The sequence below is a fragment of the Somniosus microcephalus genome, chromosome 10 (genome assembly GCF_052327205.1).
Source record: "Somniosus microcephalus isolate GS21.2 chromosome 10, FLI_Smic_1.0, whole genome shotgun sequence".
NCBI lineage: Eukaryota > Metazoa > Chordata > Chondrichthyes > Squaliformes > Somniosidae > Somniosus > Somniosus microcephalus.
In genome coordinates this window covers 236,347,574-236,361,028 of record NC_140996.1, presented here as the reverse complement: position 1 = coordinate 236,361,028, position 13,455 = coordinate 236,347,574, and the positions used below count along the sequence as shown (strand labels likewise).

The window sequence follows — 13,455 nt, the reverse complement described above, 5'->3', positions numbered from 1 at the left end:
CACAGTTGAATAAAAAGACTTGTATTTCCACAGCGCCTTTCACGACCTCAGGACGTCCCAAGGCACTTTACAGCCAATGAAGTACTTTTTGAAGTGTAGTCATTGTTGTAATGTAGGAAACGTGGCAGCCAATTTGCGCACGGCAAGATCCCACAAACAACAATGTGAGAATGACCAGATAATTTGTTTTAGTGATGTTGGTTGAGGGATAAATATTGGCCCCAGGACACCGGGAAGAACTCCCCTGCTCTTCTTCGAAATAGTGGCCGTGGGAACTTTTACGCCCACTTGAGGGAGCAGATGGGACCTCGGTTTAACGTCTCATCTGAACCGACAGTACAGTGCTCCCTCAGTACTGACCCTCCGACAGTGCGGCGCTCCCTCAGTACTGCCCCTCCGACAGTGCTGCACTCCCTCAGAACTGCCCCTCCGACAGTGCGGTGCTCCCTCAGTACTGCCCCTCCGACAGTGCGGCACTCCCTCAGTACTGCCCCTCCGACAGTGCAGCGCTCCCTCGGTACTGCCCCTCCGACAGTGCAGTGCTCCCTCAGTACTGCCCCTCCAACAGTGCGGCGCTCCCTCAGTACTGCCCCTCCGACAGTGCGGCGCTCCCTCAGTACTTCCCCTCCGACAGTGCGGCGCTCCCTCAGTACTGCCCCTCCGACAGTGCAGCGCTCCCTCGGTACTGCCCCTCCGACAGTGCAGTGCTCCCTCAGTACTGCCCCTCCAACAGTGCAGAGCTCCCTCAGTACTGCCCCTCCAACAGTGCGGCGCTCCCTCAGTACTGCCCCTCCGACAGGGAAACGCTCCCTCAGTACCGCCCCTCCGACAGGGAAAAGCTCCCTCAGTACTGCCCCTCCGACAGTGCAGAGCTCCCTCAGTACTGCCCCTCTGACAGTGCAGCACTCCCTCAGTACTGCCCCTCCGACAGTGCAGCACTCTCTCAGTACTGCCCTTCTGACAGTGCAGAGCTTCCTCAGTACTGCCCCTCCGACAGTGCAGAGCTCCCTCAGTACTGCCCCTCTGACAGTGCAGAGCTCCCTCAGTACTGCCCCTCCGACAGTGTGGCGCTCCCTCAGTACTGCCCCTCTGACAGTGCGGCGCTCCCTCAGTACTGCCCCTGAAACAGTGCAGCACTCCCTCAGTACTGCCCCTCTCATATAGCAGCGCTCCCTCAGTACTGTCCCTCCAACAGTGCAGCACCCCCTCAGTACTGCCCCTCCGACAGTGCAGCACTCCCTCAGTACTGCCCCTCTGATATAGCAGCGCTCCCTCAGTAGTGCACTGCGAGTGTCAGCCTAGATTATGGGATCGAGTCTCTGGAGTGGGACCTGACACACAAGAGGTGAAAGTGCTACCCACTGAGCCACAGCTGACACCTGCCATAGCCAGCTGACGCTCAGTGTCTAGGCCCAGGCTTGGTGGATGGGTGTTGGGGTGAGGCAGCGAGGAGTGATCCACACACGATGGCTGCAGGCGAGGAGATACTAAACTGTGGTGGTGCGGCCAGTTGGAGACTCACCCTGGAGTTGCTGCTAATGCGGCTGATCAAAGTGTCGAGGATGGTGATGTTCTCGTGCTTGTGCAGGACAATGAAACGCAGGAAGGTTTTGAGAAGTGCCACCTCGGTGATGCTGCGTAGGAAGAGGTCCAGGTAGGCCGTGCTGGCTATCATCTCCTCAATGGACGTCTGCAGAGATCAGAGCGAGCACACAGTCAGCCCAGACAGGCCTCTCGCAACTAAAAGTTTACTGCGGCTATTCCGCCTGGTACACCTATACTGACACAAAGCAGACTCCGTGACGCAGGGTGGGCCAGACTCGGCGGCCTGGCCGTGGGATCGCGCCAGATTCTGGCGGGTGATTCCGGCGCAGCAGCCACGCGAAATTGGTCCACCGCCTCTTTTAAGAAAGAGAGAACTTGCATTTCTATAGCGCCTTTCACATCCCCAGGATGTCCCAAAGCGCTTTACAGCCTGTGAACTACTTCGGAAGTGTAGTCACTGTTGTAATGTAGGAAACGCGGCAGCCAATTTGCACACAGCAAGATCCCACAAACAGCAATGTTAGAATGACCAGATAATCTGTTTTTTAGTGATGTTGGTTTAAGGATAAATATTGGTCAGGACACTGGGGAGAACTCCCCTGCTCTTCTTCCAATAGCACCCTGGGATCTTTTACGTCCACCTGAGAGAGCAGATGGGGCCTCGGTTTAACGTCTCATTCAAAGACGGGACCTCCGACAGTGCGGCGCTCGATCAGTACCGCCCCTCCGACAGTGCGGCACTCCCTCAGCACTGCCCCTCCGACAGTGCGGCGCTCCCTCAGTACTGCTCCTCCGACAGTGCAGCGCTCCCTCAGTACTGCCCCTCCGACAGTGCAGCGCTCCCTCAGTACTGCCCCTCCGACAGTGCAGCGCTCCCTCAGTACTGCCCCTCCGACAGTGCGGCGCTCCCTCAGTACTGCCCCTCCGACAGTGCAGCGCTCCCTCAGTACTGACTCTCCGACAGTGCGGCGCTCCCTCAGTACTGCTCCTCCGACAGTGCGGCACTCCCTCAGTACTGCCCCTCCGACAGTGCGGCGCTCCCTCAGCACTGCCCCGCCGACAGTGCAGCGCTCCTTCAGTACTGCCCCTCCGACAGTGCGGTGCTCCCTCAGTATTGCCCCTCCGACAGCGCAGCGCTCCCTCAGTACTGCCCCTCCGACAGTGCGGCGCTCCCTCAGTACTGCCCCTCCGACAGTGCAGCGCTCCCTCAGTACTGCCCCTCCGACAGTGCGGCGCTCCCTCAGTACTGCCCCTCCGACAGTGCGGCGCTCCCTCAGTACTGCCCCTCAGACAGTGCAGCGCTCCCTCAGTACTGCCCCTCCGACAGTGCGGCGCTCCCTCAGTACTGCCCCTCCGACAGTGTGGCACTCCCTCAGTACTGCCCCTCCGACAGTGTGGCGCTCCCTCAGTACTGCTCCTCCGACAGTGCGACGCTCCCTCAGTACTGCCCCTCCGACAGTGCGGCACTCCCTCAGTACTGACTCTCCCAGTTTGGCGCTCCCTCAGCACTGCCCCGCCGACAGTGCGGCGCTCCCTCAGTACTGCCCCACTGACAGTGCAGCGCTCCCTCAGTACTGCCCCTCCGACAGTGCGGCGCTCCCTCAGTACTGCCCCGCCGACAGTGCGGCGCTCCCTCAGTACTGCCCCACCGACAGTGCAGCGCTCCCTCAGTACTGCCCCTCCGACAGTGCGGCGCTCCCTCAGTAGTGCACTGGGAATGTCAGCCTAGATGTTGTGCTCAAGTCTCTGGAGTGGGACTTGAACCCACGATCTTCCGACTCAAAGGCGAGAGTGCTGCCCACTGAGCCATGCCTTGTTTATTTCCGGCGAGCTGCGGGTGCCAGTCGCGAGCCTAGAGGCAGCTGGCCGGCCGTGGGGTGCAGCATGAATAGGACGGCAGGGCTGGAGTGTCCAAATATTCTGGTGGTGATGTGGGGGCTAGGAAGCAGGAGGAGATGCCCAAGAAGCCGCGGGCTGGAGAGTTAGGGGAGACGGAGGCGGGAACATGAGGCCGTGAAGGGATCTCTAACTAAGGAGGAATTCAGTGGGGGTGCGGACAGAGAGCCGGTGCAGGTGGGCAAGGGCAGGCTTGTGGGCGAGCGGGACTGCGCATGGTGCAGGAGGCCGGTATCAGGCTTACCTTATGGAGTGCGGGCCCCATGACGGGCACCAAGAACCCGTTGTGAACATAATCCACCAGCTGGTTCCGGACGAGAGGATGGGCTACCTGGAAAAAGCAGAAACCAAACACTGGGTAAACAAGACAAGAGCCCCAGGGTCTGGGTACAATCCGTGAGACTCTGCCCATCAATCAAAGATATTTAAAGGACTCCCAGTTATACCGCGCCTTTCACGACATCAGGACATTGCCCAAAACACTTCACAGCCAACAGATTACTCCTGGAACGTAGGGAGACGCGGCAGCCAACACTGAGCACAGCAAGATCCCACAAACAGTAAATAAGATAAATGACCAGTTAATCTGTTCATGGAATCATAGAATGATTACAGCATAGATGGAGACCATTCGGCCTGTCGAGCCCGTGCCGGCTCTCTGCAAGAGCACTTCAGCTAGTCCCACTCCCCCGCCCTTTCCCTGTAGCCCTGCAATTTTTTTCCTTCAGGTGCTTCTCCAACTCCCTTTTGAAAGCCGTGATTGAGTCTGGCTCCTCCCCCCCTTCAGGCAGCGCATTCCAGATCACAACCACTCGCTGCGTAAAAAAGTTTTTCCTCATGTCGCCTTTGGTTCTTCTGCCAATCACCTTAAATCTGTGTCCTCTGGTTCTCGACCCTTCCGCCAATGGGAACAGTTTCTCTCTATCTACTCTGTCCAGACCCCTCATGATTTTGAACACCTCTATCAAATCTCCTCTCAATCTTCTCTGCTCCAAGGAGAACAACCCCAGCTTCTCCAGTCTATCCACGTAACTGAAGTCCCTCATCCCTGGAATCATTGTCGTAAATCTTTTCTGCACCCTCTCTAAGGCCTTCACATCCTTCCTAAAGTGCGGTGCCCAGAATTGGACACAATACTCCAGTTGAGGCCGAACCAGTGTTTTAAAAAGGTTCATCATAATTTCCTGTTTTTTAAAAATGAAATCAGGAAGGCCATTCGATCCATCTAGTTGATGCTTCCACAGAAAACTACAATTCCCGCCATCAGAACCTCTAATTGCCCCTTGAATAAGTCCAGTGTTTTTGCCCCTTTTCTCCTACCCAGAGCACGGGTATCCGTAACTTTATATATAAACCCTTCCGAGGGGTTTATATGTAGAACAACAGATACCCGGGAGTGAGTTACAGGCTGGAATCTAATCGAGGGGTTTGGGGGGTTTATATATAGAATAACAGATACCCGGGAGTGAGTAACAGGCTGGAATCTAATCGAGGGGTTTGGGGGGTTTATATATAGAACAACAGATACCCGGGAGTGAGTTACAGGCTGGAATCTAATCGAGGGGTTCGGGGGGTTTATATATAGAATAACAGATACCCGGGAGTGAGTTACAGGCTGGAATATAATCGATGGGTTCGGGGTTTTTTTTTATGGAATAACAGATACCCGGGAGTGAGTTACAGGCTGGAATCTAATCGAGGGGTTCGGGGGTTTATATATAGAACAACAGATACCCGGGAGTGAGTTACAGGCTGGAATCTAATCGAGGTGTTCGGGGGGTTTATAAATAGAATAACAGATACCCGGGAGTGAGTTACAGGCTGGAATCTAATCGAGGGGTTCGGGGGGTTTATATATAGAACAACAGATACCCGGGAGTGAGTTACAGGCTGGAATCTAATCGAGGGGTTCGGGGGGTTTATATATAGAACAACAGATACCCGGGACTGAGTTACAGGCTGGAATCTAATTGAGGGGTTCGGGGGTTTATATATAGAATAACAGATACCCGGGAGTGAGTTACAGGCTGGAATCTAATCGAGGGGTTCGGGGGGTTTATATATAGAATAACAGATACCCGGGAGTGAGTTACAGGCTGGAATCTAATCGAGGGGTTCGGGGGGTTTATATATAGAATAACAGATACCCGGGAGTGAGTTAGAGGCTGGAATCTAATCGAGGGGTTCAAGGGGTTTATATATAGAATAACAGATACCCGGGAGTGAGTTACAGGCTGGAATCTAATCGAGGGGTTCGGGGGGGTTTATATATAGAATAACTGATACCCGGGAGTGAGTTACAGGCTGGAATCTAATCGAGGGGTTCGGGGGTTTATATATAGAATAACAGATACCCGGGAGTGAGTTACAGGCTGGAATCTAATCGAGGGGTTCGGGGGGGTTTATATATAGAATAACAGATGCCCGGGAGTGAGTTACAGGCTGGAATCTAATCGAGGGGTTCGGGGGGTTTATATATAGAACAACAGATACCCAGGAGTGAGTTACAGGCTGGAATCTAATCGAGGGGTTCGGGGGGTTTATATATAGAACAACTGATACCCGGGAGTGAGTTACAGGCTGGAATCTAATCGAGGGGTTCGGGGGGGGGGTTATATATAGAATAACAGATACCCGGGAGTGAGTTACAGGCTGGAATCTAATCGAGGGGTTCGGGCGGGGTTTATATATAGAATAACAGATACCCGGGAGTGAGTTACAGGCTGGAATCTAATCGAGGGGTTCGGGGGGGGTTTATATATAGAATAACAGATACCCGGGAGTGAGTTACAGGCTGGAATCTAATCGAGGGGTTCGGGGTGGTTTATATATAGAATAACAGATACCCGGGAGTGAGTTACAGGCTGGAATCTAATCGAGGGGTTCGGGGGGTTTATATATAGAATAACAGATACCCGGGAGTAAGTTACAGGCTGGAATCTAATCGAGGGGTTCGGGGGGTTTATATAGAATAACAGATACCCGGGAGTGAGTTACAGGCTGGAATCTAATCGAGGGGTTCGGGGGGGTTTATATATAGAATAACAGCTACCCGGGAGAGATTTGCAAGCTGGAATCTAATCAAGAGGTTCGGGGGAGGGGGGTTATATATTTTTTTATTCGTTTATGGGATGTGGGCGTCGCTGGCATTTATTGCCCATCCCTAGTTGCCTTTGAGAAGGTGGTGGTGAGCCGCCTTCTTGAACCGCTGCAGTCCGTGGGGTGAAGGTACTCCCACAGTGCTGTTAGGGAGGGAGTTCCAGGATTTTGACCCAGCGACAATGAAGGAATGGCGATATACTTCTAAGTCAGGATGGTGTGTGACTTGGAGGGGAACTTGGAGGTGGTGGTGTTCCCATGCGCCTGCTGCCCTTGTCCTTCTAGGTGGAAGAGGTCGCGGGTTTGGGAGGTGCTGCCGAAGAAGCCTTGGCGAGTTGCTACAGTGCATCTTGTAGATGGTACACACTGCAGCCACGGTGCGCCGGTGGTGGAGGGAGTGAGGCCTAGAAATTCAGTTAGGGGCGCCCAGCTCGCCTGGGCGCCGGAATTACCGCTGCGCGCGGAGCCACTTGCACCAGCGGGATATTCAGTTTCAGCGCCCCAAGTGGAAGCCGGCCGCTAAACAAGGGTTTCGGCACCCCGCTTGGGGCGCTGAAACTGAATATCGGCGTGCAAAGTGCCGCAGCGCCACCCGCTGCGGCACGGCAGCCTGCGGTACTGCAGGCCTTCCTCTCACTCTTAAGGGGGAGGTGCCTGCAACAGCGCGATCCCCGCTCGCGAGTGCCGGCAAATGAGCCCGGCACCAAGGAGAAGTGCCGTGCTCTCTGGAAACAGCCGGCAATGCCGCGGGGGGGGGGGGTGCAGGAGGCCGGGGACGGAGGTGCGGGCAGGCGGCCGCCGAAAAAGCGGCCGGCCGCACCTCCACCTTAAATCACCCCACTACCGGCACAGGTAGGCCCTGTGTACCGGTCGCTGTTTGCGGCCGGCGCGGAGGAGGCGGCAGCAACCAAATATGGCCAGCGGGGCGATAGCGGGGCGCTGCGCACACCGATGACGTCATCGGTGGCGGCACAGCGCTACTGGCTAACGCCGCCATTAGCGCCCCGCTAAATATCGCGGTAGGTTTGCACAGTGGCGCAAAAGCCCTCTTTGGGCGCAAACTGGTGGCGCAGGCCACTGAATTTCTAGGCCTGAATGTTTAAGGTGGTGGATGGGGAGCCAATCAAGCGGGCTGCTTTGTCCTGGATGGTGTCGAGCTTCTTGAGTGTTGTTGTTCCTGCACTCATCCAGGCAAGTGGAGAGTATTCCATCACACTCCTTACTTGTGCCTTGTAGATGGTGGAAAGGCTTTGGGGAGTCAGGAGGTGAGACATTCGCCGCAGAATACCCAGCCTCTGACCTGCTCTTGTTGCCACAGTATTTATGTGGCTGGTCCAGTTAATTTTCTGGTCAATGGTGACCCCCAGGATGTTGGTGGTGGGGGATTCAGCGATGGTAATGTCGTGAATATCAAGGGGCGGTGGTTCTGTATATAAACCCCCCGAACCCCTCGATTAGATTCCGGCCTGTAACTCACTCCCGGGTATGTATCATATTATAGATAAACCTCCCCAAGAGGCCCCATCCCCAGACTGCGGCCTGTAACTGATACTGGAAGAATGATGTTGTGAACAGGTCAGGGTTGGAAGGTGAGCTGCGGACTGTTTGTACCTGAATGACAGCGTTGCAGAATTCCAGGGAGTTCATGAACATGGTCAGCGAGGAGACGCCCATCCAGTCCTCGCGTCGCAGCGCGTGCCAATCATCCCCTCGCACTTCGATCTTTCGAGGTAACGAGGAATAAAGTGCACTGAGTCCCGTGGCCAGCACCTGTAGGAGCAAAGGTGAAAGGTCAGAGGGGCAGCTCACAACAAGATACGAACGAGGACAATAAGCATCCTGTTCACCCGCGTTCCATCCAGCAACAGCGCGGTGGAGAGGGGAAGTGCTACATGCTGCCTAATGGCACACGACAAGACATCTCCCTGCCTTTTCTCCATATCCCTCGATACACTTACCCAACAAAATCCATCAATCTCAGTCTTGAAAGCTCCAATTGACCCCCAGCCTCAACAGCCTTTGTCGGGGGAGAGAGTTCCAGATTTCCACCAGCCTTTGTGTGAAGAAGTGCTTCCTGACATCACCCCTGAACGGCCTGGCTCTAATTTTAAGGTTCTGGACTCCCTATCAAATCCCTTTATCATTTTAAACTCCTCGATCAGTTCACCCCTCAACCTTGTAAACTGAAGAGAGTACAAGTGGCCGAGTCCAGTTGGGCCGAATGGCCTGTTTCTGTGCTGTAGATTCTATATAATTCTACGTAACCTGTCATCATAATTTAACCCATTTAGCCTTTATGATTACTTTTTGTACCTGTGCATTTAAAAATTCTCATCCTTGTTTTCAAATCCCTCCGTGGCCTCGCCCCCTCCCTATCTCTGTAATCTCCTCCAGCCCCACAACCCCCCGAGATCTCTGCGCTCCTCTAATTCGGCCCTCTTGAACATCCCTGATTATAATCGCTCCACCATTGGCGGCCGTGCCTTCAGCTGCCTGGGCCCTGAGCTCTGGAATTCCCTCCCTAAACCTCTCCGCCTCTCTCTCCTCCTTTAAGATGCTCATTAAAATCTACCTCTCACCTGTCCTAATATCTCCTTACGTGGCTCGGTGTCAAATTTTGTCTGAATATGCTCCTGTGAAGCACCTTGAGACGTTTTACTACATTAAAGGCGCTATATAAATACAAGTTGTTGTTGTGGTGCACTAGCTGTCAGTGGTTTATGTACCTGAACACCCAAATCTCCCTGTTCCTCCACAGTAATGGGTTTTGAGGATTAGGTTTTAAGAACCATCAAAAAACTCCCAGGGAATGAGCTGAGTGTTCAGCTCAGAGTAAGCTGGCTGGTATAAAGCAGGTTAGGGTTCACCGGGCTGCGGGCAGAGGGGGAATGGGTGAGGGACTGGAGGGGTCCCGGCTTCTACAGTGCGAGGCACCAGCACCCCAGGAAAGCCAATATAAAAGGAGCCTCAGTAAAACTCCACCAAGATCTGATCAGGGCAGCAACAGCTCTGCTATCGGGAAGTGGTTGAGTCTGTCTCCCGAGAGCAAGAGGAACACACCCTGTTCGTCGGTCTCAGAAACCGCCCAGGACATTCCAAACATTCCACTCCGTTCCCGAGACACCAACTGGGACTCACTGCTCCGGTCAGCACTGTGCTCCACACCCGGTCAGCACTGTGCTCCACGCCCGGTCCACGCCCGGTCAGCACTGTGCTCTACGCCCGGTCAGCACTGTGCTCCACACCCGGTCAGCACTGTGCTCCACGCCCGGTCAGCACTGTGCTCCACGCCCGGTCAGCACTGTGCTCCACACCTGGTCAGCACTGTGCTCCACGCCCGGTCAGCACTGTGCTCCACACCCGGTCAGCACTGTGCTCCACACCCGGTCAGCACTGTGCTCCACACCCGGTCAGCACTGTGCTCCACGCCCGGTCCACGCCCGGTCAGCACTGTGCTCTACGCCCGGTCAGCACTGTGCTCCACACCTGGTCAGCACTGTGCTCTACGCCCGGTCAGCACTGTGCTCCACACCCGGTCAGCACTGTGCTCCACACCCGGTCAGCACTGTGCTCCACGCCCGGTCAGCACTGTGCTCCACACCTGGTCAGCACTGTGCTCTACGCCCGGTCAGCACTGTGCTCCACACCCGGTCAGCACTGTGCTCCACACCTGGTCAGCACTGTGCTCTACGCCCGGTCAGCACTGTGCTCCACGCCCGGTCAGCACTGTGCTCCACACCTGGTCAGCACTGTGCTCCACGCCCGGTCAGCACTGTGCTCCACGCCCGGTCAGCACTGTGCTCCACGCCCGGTCAGCACTGTGCTCCACACCCGGTCAGCACTGTGCTCCACACCCGGTCAGCACTGTGCTCCACGCCCGGTCAGCACTGTGCTCCACACCCGGTCAGCACTGTGCTCCACACCCGGTCAACACTGTGCTCCACACCTGGTCAGCACTGTGCTCTACGCCCGGTCAGCACTGTGCTCCACACCCGGTCAGCACTGTGCTCTACGCCCGGTCAGCACTGTGCTCCACGCCCGGTCAGCACTGTGCTCCACACCTGGTCAGCACTGTGCTCCACACCCGGTCAGCACTGTGCTCCACACCTGGTCAGCACTGTGCTCTACGCCCGGTCAGCACTGTGCTCCACGCCCGGTCAGCACTGTGCTCCACACCTGGTCAGCACTGTGCTCCACGCCCGGTCAGCACTGTGCTCCACGCCCGGTCAGCACTGTGCTCCACGCCCGGTCAGCACTGTGCTCCACACCCGGTCAGCACTGTGCTCCACACCCGGTCAGCACTGTGCTCCACGCCCGGTCAGCACTGTGCTCCACACCCGGTCAGCACTGTGCTCCACACCCGGTCAACACTGTGCTCCACACCTGGTCAGCACTGTGCTCTACGCCCGGTCAGCACTGTGCTCCACACCCGGTCAGCACTGTGCTCCACACCTGGTCAGCACTGTGCTCCATGCCCGGTCAGCACTGTGCTCCACGCCCGGTCAGCACTGTGCTCCACACCCGGTCAGCACTGTGCTCCACACCCGGTCAGCACTGTGCTCCACACCCGGTCAGCACTGTGCTCCACGCCCGGTCAGCACTGTGCTCCACACCCGGTCAGCACTGTGCTCCACACCCGGTCAACACTGTGCTCCACACCCGGTCAGCACTGTGCTCCACACCCGGTCAGCACTGTGCTCCACGCCCGGTCAGCACTGTGCTCCACACCCGGTCAGCACTGTGCTCCACGCCCGGTCAGCACTGTGCTCCACACCCGGTCAGCACTGTGCTCCACACCCGGTCAGCACTGTGCTCCACGCCCGGTCAACACTGTGCGACACATCCGGTCAGCACTGCATTAACAAGGGGGTAGAAGTTATGTTACAGCTGTACAAAGCCCTGGTTAGACCACACCTGGAGCACTGTGAGCAGTTCTGGGCACCGCACCTTAGGAAGGATATATTGGCCTTGGAGGGAGTGCAGCGTAGGTTTAGCAGAATGATACCCGGACTGCAAGGGTTAAGTTAGGAGAAATTACACAAATTAGGGTTGTATTCCCTTGAATTTAGAAGGTTAACTTGGAAAACAGTGACAGGATCGGACAAAGTCAACATGGATTTACGAAAGGTAAATCGTGCTTGACTAATCTACTGGAGTTTTTTGAGAATGCAACTGGTAGAATAGATAAGGGAGAACCAGTGGATGTGGTGTATTTGGACTTTCAGAAGGCTTTCGAGAAGGTCCCGCATAAGAGATTAGCGTGTAAAGTTAAGGCACATGGGATTGGGGGCAAGGTACTGACTTGGATAAGAACATAAGAAATAGGAGCAGGAGTAGGCCAATCGGCCCCTCGAGCCTGCTCCGCCATTCAATAAGATCATGGCTGATCTGATCCTAACCGCCAATCTACTATCACAGAACCATCTCCTGAATCTAACAGAATTAGACACACGAAATAGGAGCAGGATCAGGCTACACGGCCCCTGGGCCCGCTCCGCTACCCACAGGGCCATGACCGATCCGAACCTAGACTCATGTCCAAATTCCTGCCCGCTCCCCGTAACCCTTAATTCCCTTTACTTCTAGGAAACTGTCTATTTCTGTTTTAAATTTATGTAATGATGTAGCTTCTACAGCTTTTTGGGGCAGCATATTCCATGGACCTACCACCCTCTGAGTGAAGTAGTTCCTCCTCATCTCAGTTTTGAAAGAGCAGCCCCTTATTCTAAGACTATGCCCCCTAGTTCTAGTTTCACCCATCATCGGGAACATCCTCCCCGCATCCACCCGATCCAACCCCTTCACAATCTTATATGTTTCAATAAGATCGCCTCTCATTCTTCTGAACTCCAATGAATAGAGTCCCAATCTACTCAACCTCTCCTCATATGTCCATCCCCTCATCCCCGGGATTAACCGAGTGAACCTTCTTTGTACTGACTCGAGAGCAAGTATGTCCTTTCTTAAGTATGGACACCAAAACTGTACGCAGTATTCCAGGTGCGGTCTCACCAATACCTTGTACAACTGAAGCAATACCTCCCTATTTTTATATTCTATCCCCCTAGCAATGAAAGCCAACATTCCATTGGCTTTCTTAATCATTTGCTGCACCTGCATACTAACCTTTTGAGTTTCGTGCACCAGGACCCCCAGATCCCTTTGTACTTCAGTACTTTCCAGTTTCTTGCCATTAAGATAATAACTTGCTCTACGATTTTTCCTGCCAAAGTGCATAACCTCACACTTTCCAGTATTGTATTGCATCTGCCAAATCTCTGCCCACTTACTTAGCCTGTCTATGTCCCCTTGCAGGTTTTTTATGTCCTCCTCACTCACTACTTTCCCTCCCATCTTAGTATAACATAGTAACATAGAGATAGGAACAGGAGTAGGCCATTCGGCCCTTCGAGCCTGCTCCGCCATTCAATGAGATCATGGCTGATCCTCGTCTGAGATCATAGCTGATCTTACCAGTTCAGTACCCCGTCCCCGCCTTTTCTCCGTAACCCTTAATCCCCTTAGCCTTCAGAAATATATCCAATTCTCTCTTGAAAATATTTATTGAATTAGCCTTCACAGCCCTCTGTGGCAGGGAATTCCACAGGCTCACCACTCTTTGAGTGAAGAAATTCTTCCTCATCTCTGTTTTAAATGATTTGCCCGCTATTTTTAGACTGTGGCCCCTGGTTCTGTGCTCCCTGGCCATTGGAAACATTCTCTCTGAATTCAGCCTGTCCAGGCCTGCCATAATTTTATATGTTTCGATGAGATCCCCTCTCAATCTTCTAAACTCCAGTGAGTACAAGCCCAAACTATTTAATCTCTCTTCGTAGGTCATTCCCGCCATTCCAGGTATCAGCCTGGTGAATCGCCGTTGCACTCTTTCCATGGCAAGAACATCCTTCCGCAGAT

At 54.5% G+C, this 13,455-nt stretch overlaps 1 protein-coding gene across 7 annotated transcripts in view; it reads right to left on the bottom strand.

Annotated features, from left to right (window-relative positions):
- fhip1b (FHF complex subunit HOOK interacting protein 1B) overlaps positions 1-13,455 on the bottom strand; it is a 335,260-nt gene that overhangs the window by 51,915 nt on the left and 269,890 nt on the right. For 6 of the 7 annotated variants that reach the window (XM_085999838.1, XM_085999839.1, XM_085999841.1 and 3 more), the window contains 3 exons: positions 8,152-8,310; positions 3,686-3,772; positions 1,523-1,690 (listed from right to left, as the gene is read on the bottom strand). In XM_085999838.1, coding sequence (XP_085855964.1) covers positions 1,523-1,690; positions 3,686-3,772; positions 8,152-8,310 — 414 coding nt within the window. The remainder of the gene's footprint in view (positions 1-1,522; positions 1,691-3,685; positions 3,773-8,151; positions 8,311-13,455) is intronic. The other variant, XM_085999840.1, reaches the window with a different exon arrangement.